General features: G+C 46.7%; 2 protein-coding genes across 3 annotated transcripts; both read right to left on the reverse strand.

Moving 5' to 3' along the window:
* Positions 1-4588: 4588 nt before the first annotated feature.
* Positions 4589-10403, reverse strand: NSUN4 (NOP2/Sun RNA methyltransferase 4). Of its 2 annotated transcripts, XM_043520990.1 has the most exons (7): positions 10249-10403; positions 8370-8782; positions 7338-7492; positions 6842-6996; positions 6244-6368; positions 4792-5104; positions 4589-4711 (listed from the first exon to the last, which is right to left on the reverse strand). In XM_043520990.1, exons 1-6 carry the CDS (start codon positions 10345-10347, stop codon positions 4828-4830), a joined length of 1224 nt encoding a protein of 407 aa, XP_043376925.1. In that variant the 5' UTR covers positions 10348-10403; the 3' UTR covers positions 4589-4711; positions 4792-4827. The 2 variants fall into 2 exon arrangements, with proteins under 2 accessions (XP_043376925.1, XP_037763291.1); XM_037907363.2 differs by having other exon boundaries at positions 4589-5104.
* Positions 10404-14880: 4477 nt separating this feature from the next.
* Positions 14881-18328, reverse strand: LOC102931573 (cytochrome b-c1 complex subunit 6, mitochondrial). The gene is made up of 4 exons (XM_037906245.2): positions 18219-18328; positions 17235-17261; positions 16370-16531; positions 14881-15155 (listed from the first exon to the last, which is right to left on the reverse strand). Exons 1-4 carry the CDS (start codon positions 18273-18275, stop codon positions 15123-15125), a joined length of 279 nt encoding a protein of 92 aa, XP_037762173.1. The 5' UTR covers positions 18276-18328; the 3' UTR covers positions 14881-15122.
* Between the last annotated feature and the right edge of the window lie 81 nt (positions 18329-18409).

The raw sequence follows: 18409 nt of genomic DNA on the forward strand, positions 1-18409 counted from the left end.
CACAAATCTGTTAATTTACGCATTGTCTTTAGAGACATTAAAGAGCCTAACGCACAAACATCTATTTAATTAATGACAGGTTTCACAGTAGCAGCCGTGTTAGTCTGTATTCGCAAAAAGAAAAGGAGTACTTGTGGCACCTTAGAGACTAACCAATTTATTTGAGCATAAGCTTTCGTGAGCTACAGCTCACTTCATCAGATGCATACTGTGGAAAGTGTAGAAGGAGAGAGATCACTTTAGATAAGCTATTACCAGCAGGAGAGTGGGGTGAGAGGAGGTATTTTTTCATGCTTTGTGTGTATATAATAAGATCTTCTACACTTTCCACAGTATGCATCCGATGAAGTGAGCTGTAGCTCACGAAAGCTTATGCTCAAATAAATTATTTAATTAATGTGTGCTAAGGAAACGAGAGAACACAAGGCACTACCATAAAGGTTCATTGTGAATTGTGCCATGGAGAAAGAGGAGTGAAAATGTTTACAAAGTGACCCAATCAAGACAAAACATATAGATCTTGTCCTTGTTACTAATGCTGTGCTAGGTTACGAAAGCCAGAAATGTCTGGAAAGAAAAGCTGGTCAGGAATTTTTTTGACAAAATGATTTTTCATCGGAAAATCCTAATTTGTCAAAGCAGAAACTTATTGGGTCAGTTTATATGAAAATTTGGTCCGGAAGGTTTTTTCAGGGCCAGGCTGGAGTTCCTGAGAGGGACCAAGACCAATCCACCCCTCCCAAGATAACCAGCGGCTTGGTAAGTCAGCTGAGATAGGAATACTCAGCTTCAAGTCACTGGTTTGAATGAAGCAGAGCAAGCATTTGAACCTAGATCTCCTACACCCCAGTTGAGTGCCCTAAGGACTGGGCTATCAAGTCAGTATAGTGCTGGCTCTCTCCAATGAATATTTTGTTATTTATACCAAGTGGAACACCTCCAACAGGAGAGATTCTATAACACAAGGTCTTGCACTTGGGTCTCCCACATTGTGGGTGAATGCCCTAACCATTAGGCTAGTGGCTGTTCTGGGGTAGAGCTCTCTGGTGTCTTCTTTTTGTTTGTGGAGCAAAAACAACTGTCAAACCCCATTTTTTTTTCCCGAAGAGAATTCTTGTTTTCTAGCCAGCCCTACGTGAAAGTGTTCTTTCCTTTTCTTTGTTCACGCTCTTTGTTTACTTTGTGCCTCTGAGGCACCATTCTAGGGAGCGTGGGCTCTGCAGGTTGGCTTGCCGTTGGAGGGGAAATCAGTGATGTGGAGGCTGGGTATGTTTTTAGTGCAAATGCTTTGCATACACACCAGTCCTGGAACAGGGGTGGTCAGCAACTGCATGCAGGTGAAATGTAGCCAAGTCAGCTGATTAGAAGTGACTTTTGGCCTGTTCGTGTGGCATTGGGTGGATGTTTTCAGGCAATTGTGGCCTGTGGTTTTCCCACTTGTCACTGAAATACACTTCCCCCGCCCCCGCCCTTGACCAGAGCCCTGCGGCATTTTTTGCAGCATGGGGTCATGATGCAAACCCCGCCCAGCCTTGTGACATCATGATGCAAACCCCACCAGCCTCATGATGTTTGGATGCAAATCCCCACCCAGTGTCATGACACCTGGATGCAAACCCCACCCCCTGTTTTTTTGGGCTGTTTTTTCCATGTTTTGGGGGCCAATCACACTTGGTTTAGAGCAGTTTTCTGGCAAGCCCCTATGCTGGTTCCTGGGATAGCAGCTCTGCCTTAAGGATTGACTCTAATTAGCGAGATTAAAACAGGGCAAACTCCCTTGCTGCTCACTACAGCTCTCCCCAAGGAATCCTCTACACCTACACCAAACTAAAAGCAGCACTGAGATTTCTTCCAGCAGTGAAACAGAACTTGCCTAACAGCACCATCTAGTGGCTCCCTGGCCCTCATAACTGTAATAGTTGTCTATGTCCAAAGACAGCTAGTATTTGCTAGAGGGGTTGAACTAGAGTCGTTAATGCCAACCTGATATTGGTCAAATATGAACGCAAGAGACTTGTTCCATGAAGTTATGCGTGAAACCCATTTTGTTGAAGGCCAACACAAGGCCTCTGCCCCACTTGAGTCCCATTGTTTTAAAGGCATATGTGGGGCATAGGAATGAACTCCAACCCACGTTGCCATGTTCCCATGGAATTGTTTCTGCCTGACAAGCTTTTTAGTTTTTCCATCATTCTTCTGCACAATACATTGTAAAGACTGACTCTTCAGGTCCAGCCTCTGGAACTTAACTATTTAAATGTAGCTTCTAAATGACTGGCTGGTTCCCTTTCAATTTAGAGGACTTATTGAAATAGACAAGAAACATTAAAAAAAATAGGAAAATGTTCAGTCACAACAGCTGTTGTGGGCCCAGCCCCATCCTCAGTCAAAACCCCCAGGGTGTACATAGGCAGCTCCCACCACTGAGATGAAGCCACCGTCCCCATGGGGAACTGGCTCCATACTCCATAAGATGCATCGGCCCCATTTAGCCTCCACCCCAAGCATGATGCATTGTCAGATGGCGTTAGGTCATAACCAAGGCTCTGCCCATGCTCTGTTTCTATTCATCCCCTGTAACAACTCCCCCACCATGTGGCAAAGCCCTAGAGAATTCAGTACAGCTGTATATCCCTTTGGTAAGATTCTCTGTTCCATTCCAGAGGGAGATAGAATCATTTCTACAGAACCCTATGACATTTCTTTAAAACCCTGATATTTTCATCCCTATTAAGCTCTGCAGAACTTTTCCCATGAAGGCCTGTAGCTCAAGAGAAACTTGCCCAAGGTTCAAAGTTCCACATTCCCACACGTGTTTCATGTTCTCTCAAATCATAGATACCATGTTCTATAGTCAGCCACTTTGCCACCTGGTAAAAATGTAATTGCTAATTGTAGCTGATGCTGACTAATATACACAGGCTAACCTACATCCATGTTATGCTGATAATACTACCTGTCATACATATTCCAAGCAGTTAAGTACTGTATACAGATTATTAAGCATTACTACAGCTGTTATATAGCCCAAAATTGGCCTGTACTTTTGTTATAATCTTCTACACTTATGCTACATAGCCCATAACATCTTGCATTAGCTGAAGTAAGCCTTGGCTTGAGTAGATAGGAAAACTGTCAGTCTCAGAGCATATGATTATTTCCTCATGGCAACAGGAAAGGAATTACCTGTACAAACCTAGGTGTCTTCATACCTCCTTGTACATGAAATGCATGTGTTCAAAACAAAGATAAGGGTGCATCATAACCTGGAGTGCATGGATTTAGAACAAAAGATAAAGGGGTACACCATGGTACCAGAAACAAACAAGGTAAGAAGCTGATCAGTTGAATCCAGTTTCAGGTGACATATATAGTACCTTTTGCTGGTAAACAAGTAGGGAATAAAAAGATGGCTTAAGGGATGCAACTTCAGGGAGCACACCTTCTATGTAAGGTGAATGTAACATCACTGAATGGGCCTACTCTTCGCAGACTAGTAACGTATAGAATCGTTTTCCTGTACCACCTTAATAAACCTGACTGACATTGATTCCTTATGAAATATACTCAAGAAAGACCAAATAACCACAGTGTAGTCAAGCAATTGACTATGCAATTTATCAACAACTGAGTTAGGGCTTAAGTCTCGTTTCTATATGGGAGGGTCTTATGGTGCAGAAGTTCTCTCAAGGACTCCCTGCCCTCTCATTCATGATTGGCCAGAGCTGATCCTCTCCCATTCATGACTGCGGACATTACCTGCAGCAGGGATTTTCAAAGGAGCCTAAGGGAGTTGCACCCCTAACTTCCATAACATTTCAATAGCAGCTGAACCCCTAGTTCCGTTAGGCCTTTTGAACACCGCACAACAACTGCCTTCACGGGAAAGTACAAGTAGGAAGTTATTTCGTGTGGGTGTGACCCTTGGCTATTCTGGTCTGCTAACAGAGGGGACGGTAGGAGGGGATGTAATACTGACATCTGCCCACTGCATGGGGCATCACGCTAGGACCCGGGAAACCATCACGCTACCATCACGAAACCATCACGCTAGGACCCGGGACTGAGTTCTACCCCCAGCTCTACTATTACCTCACTGGGTGTCCTTGGCAGCTCTCACACCCATCGGACCTCATTCTCCCGATCTAGAAAAGGGGATAGTGGTACTTACCGGCCTTGGTGATCTACTGCTGGGAACGTGCTACACAAGAGCTAATACGTCACTTATATCGTCCTATCCATATCTGATTGCAGGGGCGTCTGTAATAGCATGCGTGTCTACAGAGCCATTCGTTTGTGGACCTGAGGCTGCATTTCCAAACGCCAGCAGAGGTGGGGTAGGAAGTTATCACAGCAATGTTACAGATGAGGAAATGTGACACACAAAGTGACTTGCTTGAGGCCAAGCGGCTGCAGAACCAGAAGCAAAATCCAGAGTGCTCAACCTCTGCTCTGAGCACTAATTCCCTCTGTGGTTATTTTACAAATAAGCAGAGGAGGTTGGAGAAGAAAAACAATCAAGTTGCAAATAAATTTTAGCTAGATCCTATGAAGTCCTGTTCCCAGAAACAGAGCAGAGACATTACACTCTTATCATGTCTGCATCATTTATTCTCGGTGTTTGTGGCACAAAAGCAGACATCCCTCCAGGTGTTTTAAAAGAATCACAAAGCAGTTCTCTCCCTGGAACCTCTCGGTATTTCATTATAGCCTGGAAAAGAGTGAGATCACCTCAGTTCAGAATGTCACAACAGAGATGCAGCTGGGTGAAGACAAACTGCCCAACCTCACCTCCACCAGAGATAGGGGATCAAAAAGCTGACACCCCTACTGTTCCCGACGTAATTTGCAGAAGTACATGGGTCCAAAGTTGGCTGTGAGGTGGGGAAGGACAAGCTCCCCCAGCCTGCAGTCTGCAAAGAAAGAAAATGTGTCCTGGAAGAGTCTCCTGAAGTAGCTTAAGTCTTCAACGTGGACATTGATGTTGTATTGGGTTTCTGCTACCTCAACAGCTCTCTCGACAACGTACTCATTCTGTAGCTGAGACAGGGAGCATGTGGAGTACACCACTTCCCCTCCTGGTCTGGCAGCGAGGAGTCCAGCGCTAGATGGGAGGGGAACAAAAAGATGATTATGGGATGCAAAGGGGTAAGACCAGTGTGGAGGTAGGAAAAGAAAGAGAGGGTTCAAGTGTAGTCATGTTAAGTTGTCAGAGACAGAGCAACTGTTGAGCTAAGTCTTCGTCTAATATCGCGAGACCTGCAGAAGCAGGGCTCACGTCAGAAGTGAGTGGGAAAACAGCAGAACAGAGTCAGTGTGACCCAGCCTTGAGATAATGTTTTGAGAAGTGAAAGTGAGAAAATACTGGAATAGACAGGAAACAAAATAAATGCAGATGTTTTCAATTAATGCATGCCACAAAAGGGTATAAATACTTGTGTGATATTGCTTGTATTTTGAAGAACTACTGAGGCAAAGGGACTCTCTGTCCATTGTATTTCTTCCCTTGCAATTGCTTGAATAAAGCTGTCTCTGACTTGTTGTATCCAACCTAAAAGTGAAGGCTGAGTTTCTTCCACACCCTGCTGTGACTGTGTGTGTCATCAGCACAGATTGTCTGCTGAAAGGGAAAGCCAACCTCCTGGCTAGTGAGAGATGGATAGGGCTTCTGGATGCCGCAGTCTAGATGGCTCCACACTATCACTGCAGTTGCAGGAGAACTTAACACTGCAATGATAAGCATTTGTCCCACACTGAGGCAAACACAAGCAAGATGGGTCATTCTGCTGGAAAGGAGACCATAAGCAGTCGACTAGGGTTCATTCAGCCACAAGCTCCAGGGACACAGAACAGGCTGAAAAAGGATGCAGAGGAAGAATGGTCTTGTGGTTAAGGGACTAGGTTGGGATTCTAAAGATTGGCTTCAATATTTTTTTTTTGGCTATAGAATCCCCTGGGTGCCCACTCTGTGCCTCAGTTTCCCACCTGTAAAACAGTGATGCTAAAGTTTCCTGTCTCACAGGGGTGTTGTGAGGATACAAGTTTATTAACATCTGTGAGGTGCTCAGATACTGCAGTTACAGGAAACTACATGAGTTCTCCAAACAAGGTATCATTCGACTCCAATCTCTCCCAGACAGACATGCCCTGAGATATGGTTTTCTGTGCTCAGCCCAGCAGCCAGTATAAGAACCCGAGTGGACAGACAGATCGCCTGCCTTAGGTAGAGTCAAGCTCACTCACAGAAGCAGCTGCATCTGCAGCATCGGCAACGTCTGACGCTCCTTCAATCTCTTTCGACTGAAAATATTGTTGTTCTCTTCCATGACGGAGTGTCTATCAGTCGTGCACGGCACATCCACAAGCACCTGCGTAACAGAGGACTGGGATCTCAGCTCAGTTCTCCACCTGATTAAAGCTTAGAAATGTGTTCAGAGTCCTTTTCCTTTGCCCAGTTCCTCCACTATCCCTGCACACATTGTGATCTAGTCAGCTGTGTAGATAGTACCCATCACCCTAGTATCAAAGTCCAGGTACACACACTGGATTGTCACTGGTAGGTTCCTCATGAGTCTGGGGGATAGGCAGATTGGGAGCTAGATTTTAAAAGGGCTGATAGTATGAAATTATCGCATTTGTAGCTGTCAGCTAAGAGAAGGGAAATTAAACAACAAGTTCTCTCTTGCAGCTCAACAGTTAAGGAGAGAATTCGCCTTCTCCACCATTCCATAGCTGGATAAATAAATTATCACCTTCCTCAGAAGCATACAGCATTTTCCTCTACCAATGGCAGGAAACTCGGCTAGATAGATCTGCCTTTTCCATATTTTCAGTCACTTACCCTATTGTAAGTGTCCCCCTCCAGTTCCCCCCAATTCCTTCCATCCCAGGATGTGATGCGCACACCAGCGCTGATGTCTTTGGGAACGTAGCTACAGAGAACTCTGCGCAGCCTGTTACTGCGGGAAGCAGAGATATCGTTGGCGGCCAGGTGCCCTGCCATGAGAGAGACAACAGAACACACACTGAGAAAGAACGTGAAGAAAACCAACACACAGAGACAAACTGAAGTCCCAATTGCCCAACCCCTATAATCACAGGAGAGTGGTCAGATGGGAAACACCCACCTGACATTAACGGATGGGCTTCTGCATAATACTCCATGCCAATATAACTTGGGGAGAGGAAGCAGAAAGTTAAATTGCGGTCCATAAGGAATCGATCACTTTAACCCTGTCATAGTGAGTAAAGATCACCCATTAACCATCTAACCCCATCTATATCCTGACGCACCACTTGTGGACAGGTGAAGGGTGGGATTAACCAACTTTACTTACTGCAACACCCTGTTTGCAGAAGAGCCAGCGTCTTGCCACCAGGTGCTGCACAGAGGTCAAGGACTAGGTCACCAGGCTGCACATTGAGAGCCAAGACAGGCAAGAGCGATGCTGCATCCAGCAGATAGTAGCCAAGGGTTCCTAAAGCGTCTGGTCTAGAAATCCCAAGAGACGATTAAAAACCAAGATGTGTTAGGAAAAATCTGAAGAAAGGTCAAGATACAGAGCTTGAAAAACTCAGGTTAATACACATGAATGCCACGTTGCCAGAGATAGTTACCCAGCAGATATGTTTGATGAAGGAACAGAACACACAATCCCAGAAAAATACGAAGTTCCAGATGGAAGACACTGATTCGATGATGATCTAGTTCATCTCCAGACCACCAAAGAACGATTCCTCAAAGTACATTGCTTAGTACTTTGTCCGCTTTAAATATCCCTATATTGTACGTATTTTACAAAACCCTAATACGCTTCCTCACCTCACTCCAGCAAAACGTTTTTACAAGCACCAGTAAAGCTGTGTAGAACCAGCAGCTGAGCCACAGAAGCAACATGTAAAAATTAAATTCAATGCAGCTAAATACAACGCCATAGTGGTGAATTTGGGAGGGGAGGAGAGGAGGCGAATCGCTTGTATTTCTGTTACTCAAAAAGTCCTAACTCTGAAGACGACTCCTACAAGATAGCCTCAAACCCAGAGACTGAACATCCGCTTTCAAGGAGGGGTTAGGGGGAAAGAATTGTAAAAAGTATACACATAGCACAACCGCCTCAAACTTTCCAATCAGAGTTACAAAACAGTTCATAATAATAATACCTAGCTCTTATACAGCATTTTTCATCAGTAGATCTCAAAGTGCTTTACAAAGGAACGCCGTACAATTATCTCTATTTTACAGATGGGGAAACTGAGGCACCAAGTGATTAAAGCTATTTCCCCACGCCCACCCAGCAAACCAGTGACAGATCCAGGAACAGAACCCAGATCTCCCGAGTTCCAGGCCACAATGCTTCCAAGCGCCATACCTTGCCGGAGGAAACCGACTGACATCTCCTTTAGAGAACGTGTAACACTTGATGTTGGGGCTGATAGATGCAGAAAGCAATGACGGCGTCTGTGTTTGTTCCACAGACAACTGTTCACTGTGGGTTTCTTGGGGCGCTGTTTCCTCACCCCTCACTCCTTCTACACGTGAATCCCACTGCATGTGCCAAGCTGCTTTCTGAGATTCATAAACAAAATCCACAGCGTTTAGAAGTTCCAGCTCTTGGCTGACCCTGTTGGCGTCAGAGAAGTTGTTGACAAGGGCGCCGTATTTCTGTTCCGAGAGGAGGCTGACGCGGATTGAGGGCCACACGCTGCCAAACTGCACACTGTAGTTCATGTCGAAGTTCTGCAGAGCCAGCCGGGTGGCCGAGATCTTGGGAGCAGTGCCAGCCTTCAGAGGAATTAAAACATTAGGCACGGGAAAGAACCAAACACATTTATACCGTAACATTTCACTGCTTCCGTGACTGGGAATGATCAAGAGCGAGGCTCTGCTTTACCACAGTTACACTGGGCACTTCAGCAAGCGCCTGTCCCAGGACGAACTTTGAGTCCCAAACAATCCAGCCACAAAACAGCCCTACTAGGAGGCAGCTGTTCTGCCCTTTGCCCAGATGGGGAAACTAAAGCAAAGACAAGCTGGGTAATTTGCACTCAGTCTGAGAATGGCAAGACTGGGTTTGCAGGGTGGAAAGGGAAGATGGCCTCACTTCAGCACTTTTTACAGCTCCATGAAAGCCGTGTGGAACCAGCCGTTAAGCCACAGAAGCAATATGTGGAAAGGAGGCCTTGGAACTGGCAGCAGTGGGGTGTTACTGGTAGGGAAGGGACTTCGGGGGGGGGGGGATTTATGAATCGGAAAGAGAATGAGGGGAATCAGCCATGAGGTGGGAGGATTCAGGTTTTGGGGGGGTTAACTGGGGTGAGAGGGAAGGGATGAGGGGAGAGAAGAGAATTTTGGGCTGGTGGAATTAGCAGAGAGGTGGAGGAATGATTAAGGGGTAAAGGAATGATTTCAGGGGGATTAGTGGAGGAGGTGGAGGAAAGTGGAATGATTTTAGGGGTGTGACAGGGGGCTTGTGGAGGGAAGAGAATGATTTTGAGGGTGGGACAGGATTTGGGGGGATTAGTGAGAGGGATGGAGGGGGAGCGGAATGCTTTTTACATGCAGAGTGGGTTAGTGGGGACGGGGGGAAGGGAAACATTTCAGGGGGTTAGTGGGGAGTGCAGGGACGGATTTTGGGAAGCTAGTGGGGTATGGGGGTCAGGAGGCTGGCCTCTGGTACTGGGTTGCCCGAGTCGAAGGGTGTGTGGGGAGAATTTCGGCAAGGCATTAGCAGGGGGCTGGGGGTTAGTTGGGGATAGAGGCGAGGAAAACATTTCAGGGGCAGGGGAGGATTTTGGGAGGTTCGTGGGGTAAGGGAGGCAGGAGGATGGGTCAGCAGCTGGGCTCTGGTACTGGGCGGGCCGAGCCCCAGGGTGCAGGGGAAGAATTTTGGTGGGCGATTAGTGGAGGGCAGGGGCAGCTTTGCGGGGGGACCAGTGGGGTGTGGGTGGAGAGGGAGAATTTGGGCAGATTAGGGGGGTTGGCGGGGTTAGGGGAAGGAATCATGTCAGAGGCAGGGAAGGATTTGGGGGGGGGGGGCACAAAGCAGCCGAGGGGCTGGGTCAGCAGTTGGGCTCTGGTACTGGGCGGGCCGAGTCCCGGGGGGCGGGGGGGGGAGAGAATTCCGCCGGGAGATTGGGGGGGCAGCGGGGTGAGGGGGGATTATTTCGATGGGGCGGGGGAGGATTTCGGGGGGGGGGGGGTGTGGGGCTCTGGAGGCGGGTTCCCGGTTCCCCCCCAACCCCGCTCACCCATTTCTCCTTGTACCGGTACCGGCGCGGGGGCAGCCCCAGGCCCGCCAGCCCCCCCGGCGGCAGCAGGCGCCTCGCCGGGCCCCTGAGCGCCGCCATGGTGCGCGCCGCTGGGCCGGGGCCGGCCGGGAACCGGGGCCGCCGCTGCAGGTTCCGGCCTGGCCCCCCCACCGGGGAGTCAATTCCCGCCAGCCGGGGGGCGGGGCAGCCTGTGGCCCCTCCCCTCCAGAGCCCCCCCAGCTTGGGGGTCCCCCCGGCTCTGTGCTAGGGGACGCTCTAACCCCTCCAGATCCCCCCACAGCTTGGGGGTCCCCAGCCTCAGCCTTGTGCTAGGGGAGCCACCGTCCCCTCCAGGGCCCCCCAGTTTAAGGGTTCCTCCCTGGCTCTGTGCTAGGGGACTCCCCACCTCCTCAAAGCCCTCTGCAGTTTGAGAGCTTAAATTGAGCACTGTAAGCCAACACAACACCCTCTTTACCTACAAAGCCAACCGCCAAGGAGCCCCCGAGATAAAACAAGCCCTGGGGGTTAGCCTAGCCCTGTGCAAAGACAACTAAGTTTGGGGAGGGTGTACCTAGGAGGTAAAGACGACCCCTCTATCCTGCACCTGGGCAGTACTTGGGCAGTGTGATTACATTCACAAGGCTTTGGGTGAGATAAGACTGCTTTAGCGAAGGGGTCAGCTTGTTAAAGTTTAGTCTCTAGAAAGCACCTGTTGATTCTGTTTTATCGGTAACCCTTCTATTTCCATTATCCTGTCTCACTAGCTCTTAAAAAGCTTGATTTTTAATAAGCTTACAATTGTTTTCACCATAAACACAACTCAGTACTGTGGTATTGTAAGAGGAGCTGACCCTGAGCTGAATTATTCAACCTGGTGTGTACACTGTTCCTTCGGGCGCAGCATACCTGGTGTTACTGGGAGTGTTCAGTGGGTAAGGGCTGAATGCGAAAGGCAGATCTTCACAGGGGCTTATGGTGCACCTTTTGTTAACCTGCAATGTAAAGCTCTAGCATTGACCTGAGGAGAGTGCTTGGGTGACTGACACCCAGTTAAGCGCAAGCAATCCTCTCTCTCACTGGAGGGGATGGAAAGAAGGTGACTCTCAGTCTTGGGCACCCTGAGAAATATCACAGCATCTCAAAGCAATTTACAATATGCTTCCCAACAGACCCAAGGCATAACAAGCCCAAAAGGAGGATCTTCCAGCTCAGGGCCAAATTACACTTTCACTGATAGTGCTATACCTGGTATGTGCATACACCAATGAATTTGGTCTCCATAGGTGACAAGCCAGCACACCTTTCATAAGCATAAAATTCACTATACTTGTAAACCTTGGTGCAGAGACAGCTGCTTAGAATACCTTGTGTGACAGGTTTCTACAGTCAAAAAACAGCCATCCAGTTTCCAGTCTCGCAATTTTTCAAAAGACACTTTTTTTTTAAGGTTTCAGAGTAACAGCCGTGTTAGTCTGTATTCGCAAAAAGAAAAGGAGTACTTATGGCACCTTAGAGACTAACCAATTTATTTGAGCATAAGCTTTCGTGAGCTACTGCTCACTTCATCGGACGCATACTGTGGAAAATACAGAAGATGTTTTTATACACACAAAGCATGAAAAAATGGGCGTTTACCACTACAAAAGGTTTTCTCTCCTCCCACCCCACTCTCCTGCTGGTAATAGCTTATCTAAAGTATACAGATCACTTTAGATAAGCTATTACCAGCAGGAGAGTGGGGTGGGGTGGGGGAGAGAAAACCTTTTGTAGTGGTAAACGCCCATTTTTTCATGCTTTGTGTGTATAAAAAGATCTTCTATACTTTCCACAGTATGCATCCGATGAAGTGGGCTGTAGCTCACGAAAGCTTATGCTCAAATAAATTGGTTAGTCTCTAAGGTGCCACAAGTACTCCCTTTTTTTTTTTTTTTTTTAAGGCATACGATGATCAGATCAGTCCTTCAGCAGAGTCTTTGTGCACAGTATGTTTAATACTTCAAAGCACTTTATGAGCTAGACATTATTCTGCTGTAGTATTCTGAAAATTACTGTGATATTTTATTGTCTGTAGCCCACGAAATATTTTCTTTAACGTGAAGCTCTCATACCCAGGCCAGGGTTGTGAGAAGGATGCTCCATTTAATTCACTGCTGATAGAGTTACAGAACACTATGGTAGCAAGAAAGTCTGATGCTTTTAAATCCAAGAACTGTTATTTTACATATTGTGCTCTGAAGCTCCATGCATGAGGGAAAAATATTCATCGAGTTACTTGTGAAGTGACACAATGCACTTGTGGCAGCATCAGTATGAAGAATTATTAGATGCTAAAGATGCTCCCTTAAGTCTTAATTCAGCATAAGTCCCATCTGTACTACAAAGAGCTGCATTTTGAGTCAACGCTGTAGGTGACCCCACAAAACATGGGCCACTTGCAGAAATGACTAGTGGTTTTGGGTCTCCCACTTGAGACCTTAAAGCAGCCTGATTTTCCAATAGTGCTGAGCACCAACTCTCAAACTCAGTCCCCATTAAGGTGCATGAAGTGGGGCACCCAGAGTCACTAGAGGCATTTAACCGAGATGGGTGTATAGTGTTTTAACCCTGCTTCCAAGCAGGGCTCTAGCAAAATTGTTGAACTGTAACTCCATTTGGACTCTTTGAGGAGGACTTGCCTAACCACATCTGTGACTATACCACTTTGCCATCTTAGGGCACACTGTATGACAAGATTGTAAAGTATATTGCAGAATATAAAAGACACCCACAGGCCCCAGCATTAGGAGCTGAGCCAGTAAGGGCTGGTTGCCAAGATTTTCCTCACAATGCACTTGATGGGTGTGTATCAAGACAGCTTTGTAGAAGCCAATAAGGCCATGGTGATAAGCAACAGTCACCATGGATTTGTCAAGAACAAATAGTGTCAAATCAACATGATAGCTTTCTTTGACAGGGTAACAAGGCTTGTGGTTGGGGGGAAGCGGTAGGTGTTGTATACTTTGAATTTAGTAACGCTTCTGACACTGTCTCACATGACCTTCTCATAAACAAACTAGGGAAATGCAACCTAGATGGAACTATTATAAGGTGGGTGCATAACTGGTTGGAAAACTGTTCCCAGAGGGTAGTTATCAGTGGTTCACAGTCATGCTGGAAGGGTATAATGAGTGGGATCCCGCAGGGATCAGTTCTGGGTCTGGTTCTGTTCAATATCTTCATCAGTGATTTAGATAATGGCCTAGAGTACACTTATAAAGTTTGTGGATGACACCAAGCTGGGAGGGGTTGCAAGTGCTTAGGAAGATAGGATTAAAATTCAAAATGATCTGGACAAACTGGAGAATTGGTCTGAAGTAAATAGGATGGAATTCAATAAGGACAAATGCAAAGTACTCCACTTAGGAAGGAACAATCAGTTGCACACATACAAAATGGGAAATGACTGCTTAGGAAGGAGTATTGTGGAAAGGGATATGGGGGTCATAGTGGATCACAAGCTAAATGAGTCAACAGTAACTCTGTTGCAAAAAAAAAGCAAACATTCTGGGATGTATTAGCAGGAGTATTGTAAGCAAGACATGAGAAGTAATTCTTCCGTTCTACTCCATGCTGATTAGGCCTCAACTGGAGTATTGTGTCCAGTTCTGGGTGCCACATTTCAGGAAAGATGTGGATAAATTGGAAAAAGTCCAGAGAAGAGCAAATGATTAAAGGTCTAGAAAACATGACCTATGAGGGAAGACTGAAAAAAGTGGGTTTGTTTAGTCTGGAAAAGAGAAGACTGAGAGGGCTTCAGTTTTCAAGTACATAAAAGGTTGTTACAAGGAAGAGGAAGAAAAATTGTTCTTCTTAACTGCTGAGGATAGGACAAGAAGCAAAGAGCTTAAATTGCAGCAAGGCAGGTTTAGGTTGGACATTAGGAAAAACTTCCTAGCTGTCAGGGTGGTTAAGCACTGGAATAAATTGCCTAAGGAGGTTGTGTAGTCTCCATGACTAGAGATTTTTTAAGAGCAGGTTAGACAAACATCTGTCAGGGGTGGTCTAGATAATACTTAGTCCTGCCATGAGTGCAAGGGACTGGACTAGATGACCTCTCGAGGTCCCTTCCAGTCATGATTCTTGTGAAAAAGCTGCTGTATCAATGTATTGGATATGCCTAGCTGACATGATTGCTAACATGGTTTGAGTCTGCATACACTTATTGTAATTATAGCTGTAGGGTAGATACCAGGGAGGGGTGTTTAAAACAATGGGGACCTTTTGTATTGCACAAACATGATTCCACTCCTTTTCTTAAGCATAGCCTGGAGGTAGCACACCTGTCCCTTATAGAAAGGGCATAAATACCTTTGTGCCTTCCTGCCGATTAAGATTAAAGATACTGGCAGATTTATGAGTAGTCCTGTCTAGTCTCCACATACCAGAAGAAAGGGGCCCAGAAATAATCTCTTCACAGTTCCAACAAGCACAAAGTTGTATCTGTGCTTGTCCTTGATCCTCATCCTGCTAGTAATGGTTATGCACAAGGGAATTCCTACAACAGGGAGGACACCTCCCCTCCCTACTGTCTAGTTATTAATATTAATTAACAGTCTTCATTAAGTAGTCATAAAATGAAGCCATTTCCACAGGAACTTTGAAAATGTTTAATATGGAAAACCACAGAAGATGGTTTTGTTACAGCTGCACATTTTTCATGGAACAGAGATGCAATGACACGTTGGCACCTGGATCACCGCAGCACAGCCAGGAAGCTGTTCACTTATACTGTACATTCACAATAACGGGCAGGAAGCAGCACTTGGAATCCAAAAAGAAACTGCACCGTGTTCCAGCTGAACGATGGAGGCAGATGGTGGGACTTGCTCCAACATTTACTTCAGATTCTTAAAGAGTTTGTGAGCCACCTAAAAAGGCAAGGTGAAAAAAGCTTTCAGTAACTGACAGGTTCTCTCAACACATAGGTCTTGAGAACTGAACAGACATCACATTCTCTCTCTCTCCTCACTTCCCTATCTTTACGTCCCTATCTTCTGTATCTCAGATTCATTAAAGCAGCAGTAACATAATTAGAGGATTGATCACAGAGAAGTTTGTCTTCCTTGACCACCAATAATTTTCTAATTGTCTATATGGTCCCACCTTTGTCTTTCTTCAAACAAGCTTATGAAGGCTACAAAAGTGTACTTCAAACCAACTACTAGAGGCTGACAAACTAGCAATAATAAATTGTTTTTTCAAGCCAAGTGTTCTTACAAACTCCATTATTTCAAATTAATCCATCTGCTTCAGAGATGAGCTGTATCTAGTAGTAGTAGATCCCTCAGCACAGGGCCCTCTAAAAAAACCAAAACCAAACTACTCCCCCTGAGTGTTCTTATCCCATATAGTGCAATAAATGTAATGGTTATAACGAGTCAGAATTTCAAACACAAAACCAGGAACAAATAAGTATTTAAGAGAAAAAAAATCACCTCACAGGATCAAGGTTCAGAGTTCTTTAAAATTAAAAACATTGATTCAGTAAATAGAAAAGGAGGACTTGTGGCACCTTAGAGACTAACCAATTTATTTGAGCACAAGCTTTCGTGAGCTACAGCTCACTTGATCCGATGAATGCATCCGATGAAGTGAGCTGTAGCTCACGAAAGCTTATGCTCAAATAAATTGGTTAGTCTCTAAGGTGCCACAAGTCCTCCTTTTCTTTTTGCGAATGGAGACTAACACAGCTGCTAGTTTGAAACCATTGATTCAGTAGATGCTTGTTCTTATTCATTCACCCTATACTGCAATCAAATAAAGCGTTTTAGAGCATCATCAGCCATATAGATGCAATCTGGGCTGATGGCCAGGACACCGGACTGGGAAGTAGGAGACCTGGTTCTATTCCTGGCTCTGCCACTGGCTTGCTGGATGACTTTCACCTCTGAGCCTCAGTTTTCCGAATCTGTAGAATGGGGATAATGATACTGATGTCCTTTGTAAAGTGATTTGAGATCTACTGATGAAGAGTGTGACGTAACAGCCAGGTATTATAGAAATAAGGTACTGATTGAGCTACGTCCCATTAGAGATTGCAAACCAACACAAATGACTAGGTATCAGCCTCTGTTGGACTTACACAGTGGTCCCTGGCATGCAGGAAGTCAAAAAGCTCTTCCGTACATTCCTCCTGCGTGTGGGACCTTGCAGACACTCGCGCATTACACAGCTCCAGCTTCTCCCGTGCCTTCACGCACTTCTCAGTCTGCTCACAGTGCTCCCTTACTGTGGTTAAAGGATCCTGAGGGTCAAGTTCAAAGAGAACAAAAAGTCCAACAACACAGTTTGTAGAGTTACTTATTCTACGTGGTCAGATGCAAATCTTATGCAAAGAATAGACTTTGAGAGTTCAGACAATAGTTCCAAACCAAATTCCATTGCATGCTAACAGGTAACACTACACACGTGCAACCAAGCTGGGGGGGCATGTCCTCAGCTGAGGAAATTGCCCCTGCTCTGTACCTCTTCTAAAAAAGAGATGAGCAAAAAACACCACAACCACAAGTACGTACCATTTGTGGTGCTAGAAGCCTCCATGGCTCTCAAAATGAAAGCATATCACATATAAACTACACATTATATCCAGGGCCTGACATAGAAACACACTGATAAAAACCCCACACATTTGCACATGTACAAAGAAACACTTATTTTGCACACACTACCAGATATGCTTGAGTACATGGTAACCACGGTACAAAATTGCACACAAGTGTACACCTACAAGTTCACTGAAAACCTGGTCTTTAGACATTAGTTCATTCTATTCCCTGTATACTGCACAGTAAATGAGACACCACAAGTGTTAATTTCATCAGTCCCTTGTTTAGAACAAGTCTGGTTAATCAAAGATAAAAAGCATAGTTCACATCCATTACAAAACATTTATGCGTCTTGCAGTTTTTCCTTGGTGGAAAAGGTTTCTAAGCTTCAGTAGTTCTTACCACCAGCTCTGCCTCCTCCTCCTCTTCCTGGAAGAAAGAGATACCAGATAAAAGTCAGTTATATTATGCCATACAGAAAGCTTTTATGCCATTATACACACTTAAGAGTCTATTGAGTATAAAAACTATTTCCACAAGTCACATGCAGGCTTTAGGAATTTGTCTTTCAGCTTTATTTTATATGGCTTGATTAATTCCAGACACTGAACGAACAGCAGGTTATATGATTTATTTCTGATTTATACTCTGTTTTCACCTCAACAGAGTAATCTTTAAGCCTGTTCTTTCAGGAAGAAACTGTGCAAATTTGTCTGCCTAGATCCTTTAAGTCTGCAGCGTAAGGCTCTCCCCTGCGCCATTAGAGAGCAGTTTTCTTTTGTACAAACGTTCCCACTCTTGCAGTTGAAACTGCATTGCTGAGCCCCCCGCGCCCGCTGATCAGTGCGGTCTCGTTACTTCCGTGTGCTCCCGCAGCGTCTCCACCTGCTCTCTCCTGTCTTCGTGTGTCAGCGCGTTGGTCCGAGTCTGTACAGCGCCTAGCGCCAGGGCTCCAGACCTGCTGCTAGGCGCCCCCGGAACCCGCCCCGTCCCAGGCAGCCCAGGAGTCGAGATGGCCCGGGGCGTGGGCACGGGAACAGCTGGGCGCCGAGCGGCTCCGCAGGCCCTGCAGCGGGAGGCTCCGCAGCGCAAGTCCAGCCAGCCTGGCGGGGCTCCCGGCAGGTGAGGGGCCCAGCCTGGAAGAGCAGGGTACGGCGGCTGGCAGGGGACACGGCTATGGGGGAGGGAGAAGAAGCTGTGGCGCGGGCCGGGTCCCGAGGGCGGGGGGCAGGGTACGGCGGCCGGCAGGGGACACGGCTATCGGGGAGAGAAGCGGTGGCGCGGGCCGGGTCCCGAGGGCGGCTACGGGACGAGCGGGGCCGGCAGGGGACAGGCCGCGGTGGGGTAGAGGCAGCCCCCGGCCGTGCTAGGCCGGCCTCACCTCACCTCAACCTCAGGTTCCCCGCTGCGGCCCTCCAGCATCTCCTCGTCCCGCAGCCCCATCGCCGCTGCGCTCCGGGCTCCCTCACAGGCGCAGAAGGACTCGCCAGGGTCACCCGCCGGAAACCCCGCCTCTCCGGGCCCCCCTCTCACCCGGAAGCGGAAGCCAGGCCCGCGTGACCCTCCCAAGATGGCGG

Source organism: Chelonia mydas, chromosome 8 (assembly GCF_015237465.2).
Source record: "Chelonia mydas isolate rCheMyd1 chromosome 8, rCheMyd1.pri.v2, whole genome shotgun sequence".
Classification (NCBI taxonomy): domain Eukaryota; kingdom Metazoa; phylum Chordata; order Testudines; family Cheloniidae; genus Chelonia; species Chelonia mydas.